Raw genomic sequence first — 20,272 nt, 5'->3', positions numbered from 1 at the left:
TGTGTATATATATATATATATAACTTATTTAATAAAACTCAATTCCTTATAAAATTCAAAAAGAATACAAGGGCAGTGAATTTAATTAACATAATGAGAATCAATTGGAAATTTTTTTAATTATTTTCAAGGAATGAATATATAATAGTTTATAAACATATTTGACTGCAAATTCAAATTTGTAAATTATTAATATAAATTTAGAAAACATTCACATTTACTCTAACCGATTAAAATTTCATTGACTATTCTCATGGATGGAGCAACCAAATATTCAAGTACAGAAAACATATCTTGTAACATATTATTGTATCATTGTATATAACTGTTTCCTTTATTTGTTTTTCTACAACTTAAATTTGAACATAATATAAAATACATGAATTATGGTATAAAAAGCAATAAACAAAAAATCTAAGAATACATTCTGCAGTTAGTTCCAATAGATCTTTCAATCTTAAGTCGACTGGGTTAAACTCAAAATATCTAGCTCCTCCTTTCATGGAAATGCAATCCTGCTTACTCTTATACTAATCAGATCAAATCTATGGATAGATATTGTTATAATAGAACTACTAGATCTAACGCTTGGTTAAAGCACACCTATATTACATTTTTAATTCTCAATAAAATAATACAGCTATGTTTATTTATCAAAAATCAACCTTGTGTCAAATTATAAATATTGAAATTTTGATCTTATTTTTATAAAATAATCAATCGAGGTAGTCGACTAAGCTATCATACATCAAAATTTGGTTTAATATACCAACTGAATCAATTAATAGTCAAAAATATAACAAGTACTGATAAATCAAACTTGAAAACTCAATGAAAGTTGGAATAGTTCAATTGGATAATATTAATTGGTAGTATAAAAAGCAATGTCATCAATTAATTATATCAAGATTCAACCATGCTCTCACATTTTAGATTAACAACTAAATTGATTTGTAATCAAATCTCAAAACAAGAATTGAAGCTAAGTAAGGAATTACCCAACGCCATAAATATTTTGAAAGATTCTTTTCTTTAGACTCAATAATTATAACAAAAAATCATCTGATCGAAATTTATTACAAAAAAATTAATCAATAAACAAAACAAATCTAATGTATTTTCTCTTATGTAAACATAACCTTGTATAGGTAATGTTTACATCAATATTGAGTAGATACTTTTAAAGTAAAAACTAGTTGAGTCTAATGTAATTAATATCGATAGTAAATAGATTCATTATATTCGATTTACCTTTATTGTGAAAAGTTTAATTAAAATAAACCACTGGACTAAAGCGGAATCATTTGGATGTACGACAACCTAGTCAGACCAAGTTACAACTTCGATCAGACTTTAGGCGCAAAATCATAGCTATGTCAAACTAAAAAACATCAAATCCATTCCGAATTTTTGAATGCAGAATATATATTCAAAAGCGAAGAAAATACAATAGATACTGGCAGAATAAAAATATTTTATTGTTACACCATAAAATAGCAATAAATTAATTATATAATTATCATGAGTCCTTAATTTTTATACTTGCATGTAACTGTAACATAGATAAATAAAAAAATGTTCCCCTGATTATATGTAAACGAAATTATCGTTCTTAAGTTCATCAATCGAATTTCTAATTAGTATATCGATATAGTACATTCAATTAATAACAACAGTCAATAAAAATATTATGAATAAGAATTATATTTATAGCTAAAAAAAACATTTTTAATTATTTTTTAATCAAAAACATCTATAAATCACATATTTTTCAAAATTTATTGAAATTGGTTATACAATTACATAAAATAGTATATTTGTTTTATTGTACTTAAAATGATACGTATTATTAATGATATTTCTACTACGATTTCTGTGATAAATAAAAAACTATATCTTTATCCATCTACTGTTCTTTTATATTATTAAAAAAATTAAATGTTAAGTTTAAATAAAACAATACAATGACGAACTTATTTGTTCTGATATTGACTTTTTTTCTGGGAGGAAATTGCTTAATATAAGCAACTATGATTTATAATAAATAATTTATTGTCGCTCATTCCACAGTTTGTTGTACAATTTTTCTTTAAAATAAAAATATCACATTAACATTTGTAATTTATATATATTGTTAATACATTTTATAGACTTTTTTTTATCTTGTCTATGTGGATGTAAAACTTAAGTCTTATATTTTATTTTTGCGTACATGATGTATAATATAAATGTATGATGATAATCAATATTGAATAAGGATATATCTTGCACACAAAATGTAAATATGCACTTTTCTCTCGAAAATTAGTTTATATTAAATACTAATAAAAAATACTATGAAAATTAAATATTCATATTAATTGAATAATTAATGTATCGCTACTTTATTAAGTATGAATAGAATTTTTATTTTACCGGTATCTATTTTATTTTGCTCACTTATGAATGTTTTTAAATTTTAGAACGGAGTCAACGTTTATTGCTTTGGATAGTATTACTGCTGCGATTTTACGAGTAAACTCTTAGAATTCCACCCCTGGTTGCTTCTGCAGTCTGATAGGTATCCTTCAATCCAGCCTTAGGTCTCTTTCGCATGAAACCGACATAGGTTTGCATCGCGCAAGTCTCCTTACATTAGTCGGTGGCACTCTCAGTGACTAACCGTCAGTCGTAGTTGTCGTAACTCAAAAAAAGACGACTCTCGTCTCCTTTTTCTCTCTTTCTCTCTTTTTCATCGCGCTTTGCGTTACACGTGCCTGTTGTCAGAGAAAATTACGCAAAGGAAAAGCAACGGCCAGAGCGAAAAACCGTTTCAGCCGTGCGGATCTCAGGCTTCAAAGTCGTAAGTATATTCTGTCTCTTGGTTATATTCCAATGCAACTTGCCTATAAACAATGCGCGACTTGTGCTGCTACTACTACTGGTGGTGCGGTGGTGGTAGTGCTAGTGGTGGTGGATCGATTCGTCGTGACGCACTTGGGGCAGCAAGAGAAAAAAAGAAACCTATCCACGAGATTCGTATTCTACTTGCATTGGATGCGCTTCATGTTAATCGTAACGCAAAGGTTTATTATTTAATTAATATTGAGTGTACGAAAGAAATGTTATTTTTCAAGGGGAGGCTATCTATTGGTGTTTTGTATATATATACGCGTGCGTGTGTTAGTCTGCGTACGCGTTTGGTTAAACGATCGATCAGCTTTCTCTAGCCAGACAAAATTCGCAGTGATAATTCGACAAATACCATACTTGTGTATCTTGAGGTAACAAATTGTCACTCACTACTCTAACACCATAGTTTTGTCGTTGTGTCTAAGTCTCTCGGGGGAGCTTTTTTCCTTTCTGTCAGTGTCGTGTGAATATGTGTATTTATACGTTACGATGAACGTCATTCAACAATAATTACTTTGTCGTCGATGAATACTTTATACTGTCGTGCTGAAAGGTAATTGAGTTACTTTGGCCATTTCTATTTTCTTCGAGTGATCGTGCGTATCATTATTTTTACTCTCCAAGTGTAATTAGGTTATATTTTTTATTGATGTGAACCATGAAAATTAATTTCACTATTTCAGTTGTGAACACGAGTATGAACTTAGCATAGTTTTTTTTTAACGGGAGTAGTGATGTAATATTATATGGAGCGTGTGTCGGGAATAATAAAAATTAATTATGAGTTCAATGAAACTTTGTGTGTGCCGATGTACGCGCAAGCAGTCTGAATTTTAACGCGATTAAATACACTAAATTCTGTACTTCCTGCGGGTTCAATATCCCCCCTCTTTGCAGAAGAGAATAAGGATATTGGATGCAATTAACATCGGAAGCAGATATTGCGCGCGTAAGGGTGTTGTCGTGAGTAAACCTCCAGGTTTTTTTAATAGTCCAAGCTATTTATAATCTTAAATTCGCGTGATATGTTATAAAAAATGTATTATATCACATTAATCCTCGGTTAATTAAGCACGTCCTCCCTCAACTAGCGCATAAAGTGCATATAAAATGACACTGCGTTCGCTTTATCGCTTAGAGTACTGTCGATATCGTCTAATGTGCTAGATTCTATTTGAAATTATTGTTAGATGTGATTACTGCTATTGAAAATATATTTCCGAAGAATGGCAATAGTCGATAGGCAAGAATGTACGCGTTGCGTTTAACGGCTGACTATATCTTTGACTTGATCTACTTTTTGTTCTACTTGCAACTGTTTTATAGCGTATGATGAAATTGCAAATGTAGACTCATGCATAACATGCTTCTTTTCGTTCTCTACAAGAATTTATCTTGCTAAACTAATAAATCAAACTTCGTCTATCGCTTGTAATATTCGCAGATGATTCGCTAAAAATGAGATTGAAGAGCTAGGCGAGTTATCGAAATCCGATTCATTGCTCTCTCGTGTCAAAGTCAGGCCATCGTCTAAACCAACACACGCGTTCGCGTGGTGTACCCGTCGAGCTTATTAATCGTGTCTAGATGTTTGATTTTCATAGATCGCGACGTGGGGTGAGCCAAGTGGTCGGCGAGCGGCAGTGTGTTTTCGTCATATCGCGCCCGGCGCTGCCTGGAGCAGCAATAGTCGAACGAGTCGAGCCCAAGGGCGCACGCGCCAATCGTTAAAAATCTACATGTATAGAAACTGCAGCTATTCCGCCAACGTATATAAGTAGCCCTACTTCACGGGCTTACTCGTCTGTCAAACTGAGAGCCAGAGAAAGACAAATAAAAATGTGCGCAGCTCGTTGCAACGACCGTACGTATAGGCATGACCACGAGAGTGTGTTTGTGTGTGTTATCGCGTCACATTCCTTTTTTCAGACTTGGTTTAGTAGGCTCGGGTACGCAGGCGTAGCCAGTGCACAACCAGGCTGAAGCTGTTGAATTTTTCAAGTGCACCTTGCGTTATTTTCGTCGCGACGCTCTTCTCGATTTGTTAATGATGTTGTTATTTGCATTGTTCATAGATTCGTCCCCATTTTTCGTGAAACAATCACTGCAACATTCTTATTTCACTGATTCTCGAAATGCGCCAAGTAAGTACACGTGCATACCTAGCATCGATGATGGCAACAAACGGGAGAGATGTGTAAGACGATACATTGGTGCAATAAGCAAAAAGCTTAGCGTGAAAATCGTAAAGTGCGGTTAACGCGTAACCGTTGGAAAGGGATGGGGCGGGAGGTGTATGTAGAATGAGGGAGAAACGGGTTTTCGCTTGCTACTGGACAAAAAAGCAGGTGGTGCGATACGAGTAATATCGCCGCTCTCTACCCTTGCATATAGAAAGTCGAGGAGCGATCGTGTGACGTATCGTCCGTTTCAAAATTTTTTCTGGCTTTTCTGATTCACAGGTGTGGAGTGAGCCGCCGCCGGCATGGAAGTGAGATTCGCCTTCTTGATAATGGCGATAGTGGGCAGTCTCATGGCCGCGAGCCTTAGCTCGAGGTTTGGCCTCATTGCCAGGATAGTACAACTCGGCTTGGCTATCGCGGTTTTACCCATCGTATCGAGCTATCAGCGCAAAATCTATGTTATCTTGAGGACACTGCCCAGAGACATCAAGTGAGTTTCGCACTTAATTTCTTTTTCCAACTTTACCTTTAGCCTTTGGTATACTGTTCATAGGGTAATAAATAGCTTAGTTATGCTTTATTCTGGTAACTTGGAAGATTATCGATTGAAAAAGTTATACGAGTAATAAATAATAAGAACAATAAATAAATAAATAATAAATTTTAACGAGTTTCTCGGCTCGATTGTTTCTTTTTTTTAATTCTTTTCTTCTATTTATCTTCGGTGATTGTTTTTTCTCGTTTCATTATAAGCTCATAGTCTTTAATGTGAAACTTTAATCGAATAACATTATTCATAATTCATTCAAATCAAAACCATTTCTAGAGAAATACCTTATTAATTTAATTTTATTAGGTAGTATTATAAATAAGGACGTTCTGAAAAATTGAGCAGAAAAATGCGTTGTTTATAGAGATAACAATTTGTGCGGGTGGTAATGTTTTAAAACGCTTTTAAATCACTGACTCTTAAATGAAACATTTCTTCTGGTTTCCTTGTCCATAACTCAAATAACAAATCGATAATTCAAACAGTAAGTTTTCCAATGTAAACAATGTTTGTGATAATTTTACTTATGATTCAGCCTCCACTTTCATGATGTAAATAATCGACTGCTTTCGAATTAATGTTATTTTTTTCTTTCTTTCAATAAAAAATGTTATAAATTATTACACTACAGAAATAGTACACTTGGTTAGTCTTTAACGTTTCAACGTTAATGTATCCTTTCAAAAAAGTATACGTAAAAGTTCATTAGTTCGTGTACAAAGTCCATTAAAAATTATCTTAAGACACGAAGTATCAACAGTTATCAGTTGTTGTTTTTTATTTATTTACATAAAAGACCTCTTTATATAGAACTTGTAGACGATAACTATCGAAACAAGACGATAAATGATGATCCCATTGTCTCATCGACCGCCAAGTACATTTTGCAGTTCTTTTGATCACTTTCACATCGATGGTTCATGCTATTCATTTATTTATTCATTTTATTCAGTTTATTTATTTATACCATGAAACAGATTTTCTTTTGTATAATGATACATTCAATGTTCACAGTATTTTCTAAATGTGATCATTTCATATGTATGAAGCAATATTAAACTGGCTTTGATAAATATATTTAACTTACAAACATATCAAGTGTGTATTAAATAAATTTTGTCTAATTAATCCGATTACACTTGCCGTGCATCGTTGATAATTCATTGTTTTATCGAAATCTGGAGAAAAAGTAGTTGGTTTTCTTAGTAGCATCGTTGGAATAATCAAAAAAAGGTATATCGTCCTTCGTGTTTATATTTTATGATAGCTGGCCACTTCTTTCCTAAGTATATATTCACGTAACACGTGTCTGACCGATCTATACCTAATTGCTATGCTCTAGCCTCTGGACGGCGACAAATTTATAGATCGCTGAATTTATCAAAGCATATCATGGGTGAGCTAGAGCGCTAGCAAACAAATGGTAATCATTAGCATATACCGTTCAGATTCTATCAAATTGAGTTTGGCGTGATTGAATCTAAATTACTTGATAGGTTTATTATTCGTTATTCCTTTTTAATTTTGATCGATAACATTTCTCTTTATATAGAAAGTGTAGGTAATTCTGGTCTAATAAACTTGTTTAATGAAGAAAACGAAATTTCTTTGTTATCATTCTGATTCGAACTTGCTTATCTACATGTTCTAGTTACAGTATTTTATTGCACTCACAAAAACTTGGAACTAACACCGAAGTAGATCGTAAACTACTCAATCGCGCTATTCCGTGTAACACACAGAACGGTAATTTATTGTAATTTTCCTCAATTGTGTGTCGTATGTACACATTAGGTTCACGAACTGTATTAAATCCTTCGTCCACGTCATCGTCTATTATATAGATTCACAGTTATTTCAATCCATGTCTGATGTGACAACTTTATAGACTCGAATTTTTTTTGCAGATTTCTTTATCGCTACGTGAATGCTGAGAAAGAGAGAAAGCAATTTCTACGTAATAATTCCACGGTGATGAAGCTCTTCAGGGAGCAAGCGCGGCTGTATCCGGACAAGCCCTGTTTCATCTTTGAGGGACAAATTTGGACTAATGCTGATGTGAGTTAATTAATTAATTCAACTTTACCCTATATTGCATCTCTCTCTCTCTCTCTTTCTCTTACTCGTGCAAACTATATAATAATTAGTTTTCGACGCAGTAAATTATTCATTTGTCACGAGATGTAATAGCTATCGTTTTAGGTAGGTCGGAACTATGAATAATATATTGTTTGAAGGTTCTTTTAAATTTATGAGTAACAAAATTGCTACAAACTTATTTTGAATGAAAAAATTTGCAAAAAATACAAGAAATCAAGACACCGCGTAGGTGATCAATTTACTAATATCTAAAAGAGCTATAATAAAACGCCAATCAAATAATCCCACGATCGGATGAATGCCTTAGCACGTTAAAAGATCGATCGAATGAAACATGATTTACTATGCAAGCTAGAAAACTAGAGAAAAAAATAAATAACAGGAAAAATATACGTCAATACGCGGTGGCTCATATACTTGGCGAGGGCAAACGTGTTTATAATGGAAGTATCAAAGCGTGTAGGAGGTTCAAAGTAAGCCCACGCGCGGATGCTGATGCACCTGTTGTAATTGTCGTCAGAAAGGAATTGACATAGGAAAGCTGTACATATAAGCACCAGGCAGATTCATTATTAAATTTGGCCGTTAACAGAATTCTCCATACCATCTTGATTGTTGTTTTGTAGATCGACAAGTACAGCAATAGGATAGCAAATATATTCCAAAAAGCTGGTTATGTAAAGAGCGATGCTGTCGCACTTTTCATGCCCAATAAACCTGAATACATCGCCACGTGGCTGGGACTCGGTAAAATTGGCGTTGTCACGGCTCTCATTAATACCAATCTGCGAATGCAGTCACTGGTGCATTGCTTGTCCATCGCTAAAGTCAAAGCGATCATTTATGCTGATGAGTTGGCATTCGGTAAGTGAATTTTCTGCTTTTGGTGACGTGTATGAATGCTTTTTTTGGCAGACAGATTTATGCTTTCTTTCAAAGAAAACTTTCTCAGTGGTAAGGAATATAAATACTTGTTCCTATAGTTTTATTCATTATGATCTTCTGCCTGCATTTTGATTTTCTACTACTGCAATAATACGCAATATAATTGAAACAAACATGGATATTTATAGCCAACTGCGCGTGTCAATACATTTAAAGCAACTTGACATATATTTACAAAAATAAATTTTTCGATTATCTTTCTTTGGAAGCTTACGTCATTGTAAGAGATACAAGTATAGTTATTTACACAAGTGCAATATATTCATTTAAATAAAAGTGATAAGTTGTAATGATTCTCGTATCATGTGTCTGCGTAAGATAAACCAATAATAAATTACCTTCGTTCAGTCATGAAAATATTTCAAAACAAATCGTATGATTGTCTACATAATGCATAATAAACTAAATTAGAAAAAAACACTGGTCAATTTAACCCTGAACAGAATGTTTTTTTTTTAGCGGTAGATGAAATTCGCGACTCATTGTCAGAAGTGACGAGGTACCGGCAGGGCACCGATATTCCCTGTACGGATGGTGCTCTCAATCTCAATGGAATCATGGCCAAAGCTAGTGATGAACAGCCAATTGTCGACGAAGAACCTGGCTACAAGGATAATCTCCTGTACATTTACACGAGCGGCACTACTGGTCTACCCAAGGCAGCTTTATTTCCAAATTCTAGGTAATCTATTGAATATTTGATTGCAGTTGTAGACAGAATTAAAACATAAAACGGATTTTTTTAATAATCGACTGGTTTGTTCGTTTCTATACTAAAGTTTCAGTACTGGTGTTATTTTGAAACAAGCCAAATGTCCTATTTAGAATCATTGGATTTTGTCAGTTTATCGATTACACACGAATGTAGGTCGAACTTCAGTGCTGATCAAATGTCATTAACAGGAAGATGAAAACTCAAAAACTCACTTTCTTCGCTTGACTACATATTTAATTGATTGTAGATAATTAAGAAAACTAATGGTCAGAATGAGTTTAATGAAATAATTCTTGTTAAAATTTTAACTCGATTGAAAATATTGATCAATACTAGTATTTCGAAAGTGTAATGATGAAAGAAAACATATTTAAAAATTACATTGCTTTATCGACCGTGAAAATTAGAAAATAAATGTTACTGCTGAATGCTGGCTTCATTTTTTATTTTATCACTATATTAGCATTTTCAATTACATAACACACGGACATTTGAAGCCGGTATGAAAATGGCGACGCGATGCTCAAGATAATGAAAGATCCATAATCTTGTCAGGGAGACCTCACAACTTTAAGGGAATGAGATTACGGTGGAATATAGCTGCTTGTGTCCATTGTACGCTGCATGTATACATACGTGCACGCGGATATCGATCGTATCGCCTTTTATATCGAGTGGCGTTATATTTTGCAAATCAGATTTTCATTTTGTTCCAAATTCGTTAAATATTTTTAAGGGATTTCTCTTTGTTGACGTTTACGGAATTTTTCTTTCACAGGTACTTGCTTGTACAAACGGCAACGTATCATATGCTTGGATTAAGACAGAACAAAGATATAATATATAATCCGATTCCACTTTACCACATGTCTGGAGGAATCGTGGGAACTGGCTGTGCATTAATCAAAGGAATACCTAGCGTTCTAAGAACCAAGTTCTCCGTGACTGCATATTGGACAGACTGTATCAAGTACAACTGCACGGTAGAATGCTGTTAAAATATAAAAAATAGCACGCTTTATAACTGTAAATGATAAAATTGTCAATGATTTGCAGATATCTCAGTACATCGGCGAGATGTGCAGATATTTGTTGTCTGCGCCACCGCGACCTGAAGATTCAACTCATCCGGTAAGATTAATGGTTGGTAACGGCATGAGATCGCAAATCTGGAAGAACTTTGTCGAGAGATTCAAGATCAAGCAAGTGAATGAGGTATACGGTTCGAGCGAGGGTAACGCCAACATCAGTAAGTTCAGACATTCGTGAATCAGAAAATATTATGGAAATCGATAACTGATTTTTGCTATTTTTTAGTAAACGTTGACAATACCGTTGGTGCAGTTGGCTTCGTGCCATCGATTCTACCCAAATCACTGCATCCAGTTGCAGTAATACGCGTTAACCAAGAAACTCACGATCCCATTAGAGGCTCCGATGGCTTTTGCATACGCTGCGAGCCAAGTATGCATTGGGTTTTTTTCCCTTTTTTATTGTAACGGCGAAGATTTTGCTTGATGATTCGTTTTACATTTGTGGTTTTCAGATGAGCCTGGAATGTTTATTGGCTTGATAGCTCAGGGTAACGCCTCCAGAGAGTTCAACGGCTATTTAGATAAGGAAGCATCGAGGCAAAAAACGATAGAAAATGTGTTTAGTAAAGGCGATAAAGCATTTATAACAGGTACGTTATATCTTTATGAAGCGTAATCTCCCCCTACTGACAAAAGTTCGTAAAGAGTGTTTGTCATGAGAAATTGTTCTGAATGATTTCAGGAGATATCCTCGTACAAGACGAATTTGGTTACTTTTACTTTAAAGACAGAACAGGCGATACCTTTAGATGGAAGGGTGAGAATGTGGCAACTGCCGAAGTAGAGGGTGTGGTTAGCAACGTAGCTGGCTACCGTGACACCACAGTCTACGGTGTACAGGTAATTTGTCAAATTCAAAAACGTATGAAATTGAGGTTCTTGCTGATCCAACCACAAACGCTTCGAAAATATAGGTACCGGGAATGGAAGGACGAGCCGGAATGGCTGCGATCGTCGATCCCGATAGCCTGCTGGACTTCAAGGCACTTGCCGAAGGTCTTGACAAAGCTTTACCGTCCTATGCCCGACCGATATTCCTCCGAATCGTCAAAGAGCTGGAACTCACTGGCACGTTCAAACTGAAGAAAATCAATTTGCAAAAGGAGGGTTTTGATCCAAATAAAATTCAAGATAAAGTGTACTTCAGATCCGGAAACAAGGAATACGTGGAGGTCACTCCAAAACTCTACGAGGAAATAATCTCCGGTTCGGCAAAGCTGTAGTGTGGCTAACATTTTTACAAAGAAACAAAGAGCGTGACACGTTTTCAATACACACGACATACCCATCTTCAATCTTTGTTCACACGTAGATTAAAGAAAACATCTACCATGGAATTTTCTTCGCTGTGCGTTGGTCGGTCACCAGTACGAATATATTATGTATAAATAGGTTGCGTAACGCGATATGTATACATATACTTTACCTAATGTCGCGGGCGCCAAAAAATGGTCGACTGATCGATCATCATTTTCATCTCTATCGTCGTCACCATACTACGAGAAATTTGATAAGTAAAACTGAAAAAATCACAGAAAATGCAAAAAAAAAATGAGAATATAGCGCCTTTGTTACACACTTGTATGCCTATATTGTGCGTCGTTAAAATACAAGTATTTATGACGCACGCGCATTCACCTTTGCGTGTGATATTTTACTTAAAAAAACGAAGTTGAAGAAGAGAAAAATGAACTAGGAGGAATAATACAATGATTATATTCGATGATGAGCCTTAGTCGAGTGTGGAATGAAAAAAAATAAGCAAGGGAATTATCAATACTGCTAGTCGTTTCAACTAATTATTTCTTTTGATTTTGAATATTGTACTCATCGAGCTATCAAATTTTTATTAAAAATACTTAAAAATAAAATTATTCATCGACACTAAACGTATGAATGATAACTCGAAGGTTTCTCGAAAAATACGGACAAAAAACAAATTGAAAAAATTAATAGTACTAATAATGTACGAAGAGAATGTCGATGTGAAGAGATACTCTTACTATTCTATAACCGTTAAATGCGCGTGCCTATTTCGTTTGAGATATAATATGCCATTCGATTTGCGCGCAAAGTGCACTTCTATTAATTATAAATGCACAACGGTGTCGCAAATTTTTGACTGAAAGGAAAAATGAAAATTGATTGTTTTTGAAATTTTTAATTAAAATCGATGAAGCAACAACGCATTTTTTTCTATGGGCAAATTACGTAACGGCAATTGATTTGTTGGTAGTATGGTTTTATTTACTTCTATGTTGTGTTTCAAGTGTTTATCGTTGTATTAGTGAATATAAAAGCGGTGGTATACTGCTTCATTTAGGTATTATCTTTTTTTATTATGTTAAAACAATTAAATGCTATTAGAATACTTGTTTGTTTTGTATAATTTTAAATTGACATCATTGTGTTGTCACTCAAATTTCATGACGTTGTACATGAAAAACATTGAAGCTTTAAAGTTTTTCATAGAAAGTATTACTTTTATAAATACTTTCTGAAAATACGTCCATGTAGGCAATTACGTCGCTTCATACTATATATTCTGACAAACAAATATTCACCTATGTTCTTTCTAATATTGCTATCAAGGAAATTCTTGAATTGAAAAAGTTTGTTCTTAAAATAAGTATGCAGCGAATTCAAGAACATAACTTTTTTCAACTAAGGTGTAGAAATGTTATGAAAATGAATTTTATTACTAATGTCAAAAAGAGATGTATACAATAAGACTGGTTCTAATATTTATAAATAATCCCGCAAAAACGAAAAAGAATAAAGTTTTTAAATTTACTGCATACTTAAAATAAGGATTTTTTTATAGTAATGATAGTGCTTTCGGAGCTAGTAGATCGAATTACTTAATGGAATTTATTTTTTTTACTATGCTAGATATGCCTTTCACAAATTTACCAATCATTCCACGTCAATAACATCTTAAAACATACAATCATTCTGCAAAATAATATTGAATGTTTAGTTAAAATTTTAATTAAAAATTGTAACAATAGTTTGGAAAATGCATCAATACAAATTGGTAGTTTTTAACTGACACAAAAGGATGTTAATAACAACACTAATCTCGAACCGCATCCTTGTATCGATACTATATATATATATATATATATATATATATATATATATAGTCTAGTATATAGTCTACTATATATATATATATATATATAGTAGACTTTCGATTCGCCGAATCCTTGAGATACGGTGACAAAGCTTCTATGGTGAATCGAGTACTTGACTCGATTTTTCAAGTTAACTATTAAGCATATATAGAAACTAAGAGTCATATTTACTTTTTAATAGGGACAAAATGTAATTAATAAAAACGAAAAAGAGCTGAAAAATTTTTGCTTTCTGGCAATACACGTTATACGGCGGACCCGTGTATATAAATATACGGGTATTACACGGGGTATGTACATGTGAATTGCGAACTTGTATAAAATAAAACGAGCGAGAAGTCACATCAACAAGAAGAACAGGCTTTAGAAATTAATGTCAATTAGTGAGATTTAAAAAATCTTTTGTAGGTGATTTGTAATTTTGCTCGTTCAAAAAAGTGAATGGTGAAAAATAAATAATTACTCATCATAATTTTCAATAGATAAAGTTGAATATTTATTGGTTTTACAAATTCTTTTTTTTTTGTAGTATAAATAAACTTGATCGAGTCCTTCATTTTTAATTATATAGTTGTAAAATACTGGACAAAATGAATAGAATTTAGAAAAAAAACTTACTATCGCATAATCTTTTCATCTGCTTAATTAATTTGATTATAACTGAATAAATGAAATGAGTAATTAGAAAAATCTTACGTATGGAATTTTTATTTAACTAAAGTCATTACTTGAGGCATTAGAAAAATCACAGTATGTAAGGTAAGACTGAATGTGAGTGATTTGTTGACATTTTTGTTGTATGTAAATAAAGATCGATTTAAATCATGTCCGTGTATTTATTTGATACACAATCCTTTATAGTATTTTGTTTTGCTACTTTATTATAGTAATAATTGATATCACATTTCTTCTTATTTTTGAACTTTTCAAAGGATATTCGATTAGTTTTCAATCATCAAAGCTAAGAAAATGCGACACTGCACATTACTGAAAAAAGAACTATAAGTTGTATTGTTAATTTCCTCTATAAAGATTTTTTCTAAAAATTTTCCTATATATATCTATAATACTATGATATTTTCGAGCATAAAATTTTCTTTTTCAACATTAGCTAACATAATGTCCATGAAGTAAAATTATAATTCATTTCATGCATTTTTCATTAAATATTTACAATTATGGCATGGAATTTTCACAGTAATTAATAAGTAAAAATTATATCACTGCATCAACTTTACTAATTAATAAGTTACACATCTGCACACTGATCTGAAAACACTTACTATATATTTATCATTCGCGCGAGCTCAAAGTATAAATCATACTAAACGCTATGTAAGCAACAACCGACGTTCAATATTGACTGATGAAAACTGTTCATTGGAATGGTTTTCCTTATTATAAAAATAACAATTTAACACGTTAAACTGTTTACTAAATTTTAATTGTAATTTTTAACCAATCACAAACATATCACCTCTATCAATCGGAGATATGTTCTTGCCACAATTACGAGATTACTTTTCTCTCACTTGAAAGAGTGGATAACAATTGAAGAATGCCGTTAAGCTAAATATAAGAGGTGATCCACTATCAGCTTGGAGGAATGGCTTTTGCTGTTTGACCAATGCCCAGATTGGGTTTAGTGCCAAACCAAGACATTTTCCATTCTAACGTTTCTTGCAGTAGTCTCTCCTCTTCTGGGGAAAAGTGTAGGAGCGTCGCCACTGCTCTCGTCAAATGTAATGCCTAGATAGCGATACAAGTATAAATTATAATGTATTCTATGTAAACATATCGGATAATGTGCAACAAATATTACCTCGTATTCTCGACTGGTGAGAAACTTAATAAGAACATGTTTGAGGTATTTAAAATTGACGTCCTCTTCTTTCACATTGTTTTGCTTGGCAGAAACTGTTTTTGATGAACTGGGATTAAGAATGGCCGCAGATTGCTCAGCATCGCTATCTAGCGAAGATGAAGGAACTCTTAATTCTCTCTGAAGAGTTTTTTTCATGTCTGCTAATCGCTGTTGAAGTATCTTGATGGTCTGAAACATTATTTGTTTCATATTTAATTAAAAATAATTTATAGCTTACAATTGTTTATCAAAATTAAATCATTCTCTATTGTTATCTACCTTATTTTTTTCACTTAACTGCTCTTCCAAATCCGACAAGTTTGTTTTCAACGCTTTTTCATTTCCTTGCAGAGTTTCAGTATCAGATTGTATTTGCTCAAAATCTTCAATCCTTTTTAAAGCATCATCCAATTTTCTCGTGATGTCGTCGACATCTTTGCACTTATTTCTCAAAATATCCTCCATATTCTCCAATTGCGTTTGTAATTCCATATTTTCCAACTCTTGAGTTTTAGTTTCTTGTTTTGCAATTTGAATTTCTTGAGAAATTTGCGCCGTTCTAAGTAACGCAGAATCCTTCTCAGTTCTCTCTTTTTCCAAACTCATATTTATGTTAGTTTTGTTTTCTTTTTCAGATTCTAATTCTCTTTTTAATCTCTCATTTTCTAACTGTAGAAGTAAATTTTTTGATTTTTCCGTTTCGTACTTCGAGTTCATTTCGCATAATTCAGTTTCTTTCGTTGTAATTGCGCTTTGAGCCTCTTCCAAACGTAACTGTGTTTGTTCGATTTCCTGAGACGAGTTTTCCTGATGATGAAAAATATTATTTTTTTACGTTGTTTTCTACTTTAACAAGTCAACAAATTTGTACTAAAAATTTTCTTAATAAGAATTGTATGTAGGAAATAATTTCGTGCACTATATTTAAAAAAGCTATATTATATTTAGCAGTAAACAAACGCAAATATAAAAACAAAATTACAGATAGTAAAAATAAAATAAATAGGGTCTAAGAAAGAAACATTTACAGTTACTTTAGTTTTCTTTATTTAAAAATTATAGATACAATGAACTACACATATTGTAGAATAACAATATGACGACTTACATTAAATTAATAGTAATGAAGAGGTAATAGCAAAATTAAAATTATCGTGTAAAAGTTCTTTTTCAAAAAGGCAACATCTTTACTTTTTCCATGTCGTAGTTTACGATAGACATGAACAAAAGTACACAAAAAGGTTTGAAAATAACAAAACAATACAAAGATGATTGCTAAGCAAAAAGCAGATTAAGCGCATGCACTTACAAAAAACGTTCGTAAAAATATTTTATATTTTTAACTAAACAAATATTTAACATAATTGATAATATGAAATGTGCTCAACAAAATAAATTCATTGGAAAAGAAAACAATAAAGGCACTTTTTTAGGTTTAGGCGGGATGGAATGTAAATTTCACGCTGAGCAAAAAATAGACATCTGTATTCCTAGAATGAAAAATGAACAAATAATTGTGTTCTGTGCTGTAGATCACAAATAAAGATATATATGTAGGTGTCTATCATGTATGGTGACCATGCTAGACACGTTAAACGTATATAAAATTTGATATAGAATTCGCGGTGGGGACGGATCCATGCACACGTTCACTTGTGAATCATCGTGTTCACGGGAAACTCACGACTTGTCGTTTGAACTCCTCGACCTCATCATCTACGTTGGCTCTGAGCTCTTTTAACTCTGTTGCCATCTCGTCAATGTCCTCAGCCATACGCAAAAGCTTAGCATCTTTCGTTACCATTACGACATTGTTCACCTCGATTTCGACCTCGAGATCCTTGATTCTCTGTTTCAACGAATCATTTTCTTGCTCGACTCGTCTCCTTTCCAAACCTTCTTCACCTGCCTGCCTGCTCAATCTGCCTACTTGAGTCTCTAGACTCGATATTTTACCAGACCAGCTGGTCTTGATATCTGACAGGTGGAGGTGAGTCTCCTCGAGTTTTCGCTCTAGAAGCATTCTCTCGCGCATCAAGTCAGCTATTCGGTCATCGACTGTTACTTGATCAGCTGCCGCAATTGCTCTTTGCTCGAGGACGAATACTTTGTCTCGGAGATGGCGTACTTCTTCCTCGGTTTGAGCTAATTGACTAGACATTTGAGCTCGTTCACGTTGTGTTGAATGCCTCAACGATTCCATTTCATCCTGAAATTAAAAATATCAATGCTACAGTATGAAATACTCCAGGATTAGATGTTATTCTATATATACGTTGTAGCGTCAGTGGAAAAATGCTAACAAACACTAGCAAGTGTTTGCCGTAACTTTCACTTTCACAGTTCTTATTTTTAAAGCAGAGTTTAAAAAAGCCGGAAAAATAATACAAACCCAGAAGCATTGGAGAAATTTGTTGCAAACATCACAATAAAGTTACTGATAAGTAAAATTAAGTTACTGATAAGTATAATAAAAAAATTAAGTTTATAAATGCTACGCGTTCATGACGTAACTTATGCTTATCGTTACTTATTGAAATTAAGCAAAGTAGCAGCTAAGCTGTAAAGACATACCTCGAACGGAAGCAGTAGCAATGAGTAAACGGTACTTTCCGCTATATTCTCTTTGTCCAGAAATCTTCAGTACCAAATCTTCATGCTCATTTTTTCACACTAAGGCCAATTTGTATAAACCATAACTTTTAAAAGTCGTTTTTATCAGAACGTTGGTGGTACAAATCAAAGTACTTCAAAGGTAGAGACACGTTCCGACAAAAACATTTTTAAGCAATGGAACTTGTGTCCTCAGTCACTTTAAGTGACCTTTAAAAAAAATCCGACTGTGATATGATGTGTTAGAAGGAAAGAATATTTTTATTGGGATCGTGGTGGAAGGGGAAAAGTGCAAAAAAACATTATGACAAAACACAAAGCAAATAAAAATGAATAAAACATTTAAATTAATTTTTTTAGAAACTAGAATAAAATAAATGTGTAACATAAAAATGTGAAAAAACACTATTATGTGTAGTGTACTAATCCTTGCTAAAATTTGTAACCTAGTAATGTATTATGCATGTGTGTATAGTAATTTTTAACAAAAAAATAAAATTCTTTAAGAAAGAAGAACATACATAAAAAGAATTACTGGTAAAAGAGCTACAATAAACTAACATTCAGAGTTGTGTTCAAGTGCATACAGCAGTGTTAAAACTGAATGGACACACACACACACACGCACACGCACACACACACACACATATATCATACACTTACTTGTACGCTATTTCGTTCATCTTCGTATCTCCTTAGCTTTGATAATTCAGTTTTCAAATTTTCTATTTCTCTGCATGCATTTTTAAGACGCTGAGACTTATCTTTGAGTTCCTGTTCTTTTGCAAGTAACTGAAAAATATGTTTAACATTATATTATGAATGTTTATGATAAAACATGAAAAAATAAACTATGCTCACTAGATGCTTTATTTTGGCCATTTCTTGTGTTTGAAATCCTTCCATTTGTTCTGCATTTTCTTGAAAACTGTAGAGTTTTTTTTTGTATTCTATAAAAGAAATATTAAACCAATTTTGTATATTATTGCAATATTTAGTGAATAAATTAAATTTATTTTAAGAGTAAAAAATGACATTTCAAGTAAAGCGTTAAATACCTCCAGCATCATTAAGAGCTACTTCAAGGGAATTTATTACACTTTCAGCTTTCAATCTATCCTGAACCAGTTTGGCTTTTTCTTTCTCGTGTTTTTCAACATGTTTCTTCCATTCTTTTTCTTTCTCAAGTATTTTTATTCTAAACTCCTCTTCCTTTTTCTCCATTCTCTTAAGCATTTCAGTTTCTTTTTTCTGTAATCTTTTCCTCCACTCATCTTCTCTGCTTTCCAATCGTTTAATATCCTTTGAGTTCAATGATGTTCCATCAACAAGCTTCAATTCAAAACTGTTTTCTCTCTTTAAACGACTAGAGGGTGAGGGAGATGCGTTGTCTTCTCTGGATCCATCCAGTGAAACCTGGGAACCACTAACACTGCTAGTTGAACCAGTCTGCAAAGATGTAAAACAAGTTTAATATCTATTATTGCCAAGATACCAAACTTATCACAGTATTAAGTAGCCAAACAATAAATATTGATTTCTTCAGAAACAAAACTAGTTCATAGACTATACACACCTTAGAGAAATGTCTGTTATTGAGTGTACGAACAGTCCCAGCATTTCTGACAACAGTGGACACGTCACTGCCAATTTCTTCTTTGATTTTATTCTTCAAATTAGCAAACATGATGCAAATAGATAACTTATTTTTTGGGTGGAGAGGATAAAGGGAGTGTCGACTGCATTCAACCACCTGTCAACGTCACACACACCTGTCCTAGACAGAGACAGAAAACAGACAGACTCACGGGAGGAACTAAGCAGTTGCGCCCTTTAAGCCACTGAAAAAACGTTTGCTTGAACATCGAGTAACAACCATTACAATGTGTCAATCAGCCACAACGTTGCCGCTTATCGTCATCGACGGGATAAGGCCGCTGCTTTCTGCACTAATCTTACATATTGTGTGTATGTGTTTTTTCACCGAGGTACATAGCGTCAACGTGCATGTGAAACTGACTCGCGGCGCCTTTGCACATGTGTACGTGCATAAAGTACATATGTATGTAGCGTCGTTGCTGTCGCCTGCAGTCGACAAGGTCCATCTACCATATACCACACACGTCGTTGGTCGATTTACTAGCACACACGCGGGTTAACAAGAAAGGAAAAATTTCGC

The 20,272-nt window shown here is 33.3% G+C and overlaps 2 protein-coding genes across 7 annotated transcripts; one reads left to right on the top strand and one right to left on the bottom strand.

The window, feature by feature from the left end:
- The first annotated feature begins 2,633 nt into the window (after positions 1-2,633).
- On the top strand, positions 2,634-13,589 carry LOC131668718 (long-chain fatty acid transport protein 4-like). Of its 6 annotated transcripts, none has more exons than XM_058943101.1 (11): positions 2,634-2,842; positions 5,355-5,565; positions 7,533-7,683; positions 8,352-8,589; positions 9,130-9,352; positions 10,164-10,368; positions 10,442-10,634; positions 10,703-10,849; positions 10,932-11,069; positions 11,162-11,319; positions 11,394-13,589. In XM_058943101.1, the coding sequence occupies exons 2-11, from the start codon at positions 5,378-5,380 to the stop codon at positions 11,700-11,702; spliced, it is 1,950 nt and encodes a 649-aa protein (XP_058799084.1). In that variant the 5' UTR covers positions 2,634-2,842; positions 5,355-5,377; the 3' UTR covers positions 11,703-13,589. The 6 variants fall into 6 exon arrangements, with proteins under 6 accessions (XP_058799084.1, XP_058799086.1, XP_058799088.1 ...); XM_058943103.1 differs by lacking the exon at positions 2,634-2,842 and adding an exon at positions 2,952-3,065; XM_058943105.1 differs by lacking the exon at positions 2,634-2,842 and adding an exon at positions 3,147-3,445.
- Positions 13,590-14,348: 759 nt separating this feature from the next.
- LOC131668717 (golgin subfamily A member 1) lies at positions 14,349-20,272 on the bottom strand. The gene is made up of 8 exons (XM_058943100.1): positions 19,670-20,272; positions 19,152-19,542; positions 18,955-19,043; positions 18,757-18,885; positions 17,165-17,689; positions 15,760-16,287; positions 15,439-15,669; positions 14,349-15,365 (listed from the first exon to the last, which is right to left on the bottom strand). The coding sequence occupies exons 1-8, from the start codon at positions 19,778-19,780 to the stop codon at positions 15,210-15,212; spliced, it is 2,160 nt and encodes a 719-aa protein (XP_058799083.1). The 5' UTR covers positions 19,781-20,272; the 3' UTR covers positions 14,349-15,209.

The sequence above is a fragment of the Phymastichus coffea genome, unplaced genomic scaffold (assembly GCF_024137745.1).
Source record: "Phymastichus coffea isolate CEN01 unplaced genomic scaffold, Cenicafe_Pcof_1.1 PCOF00083, whole genome shotgun sequence".
Lineage (NCBI taxonomy): Eukaryota > Metazoa > Arthropoda > Insecta > Hymenoptera > Eulophidae > Phymastichus > Phymastichus coffea.
Note: the sequence above shows the minus strand (reverse complement) of the source record. Positions and strands in the feature narration are given on the sequence as shown.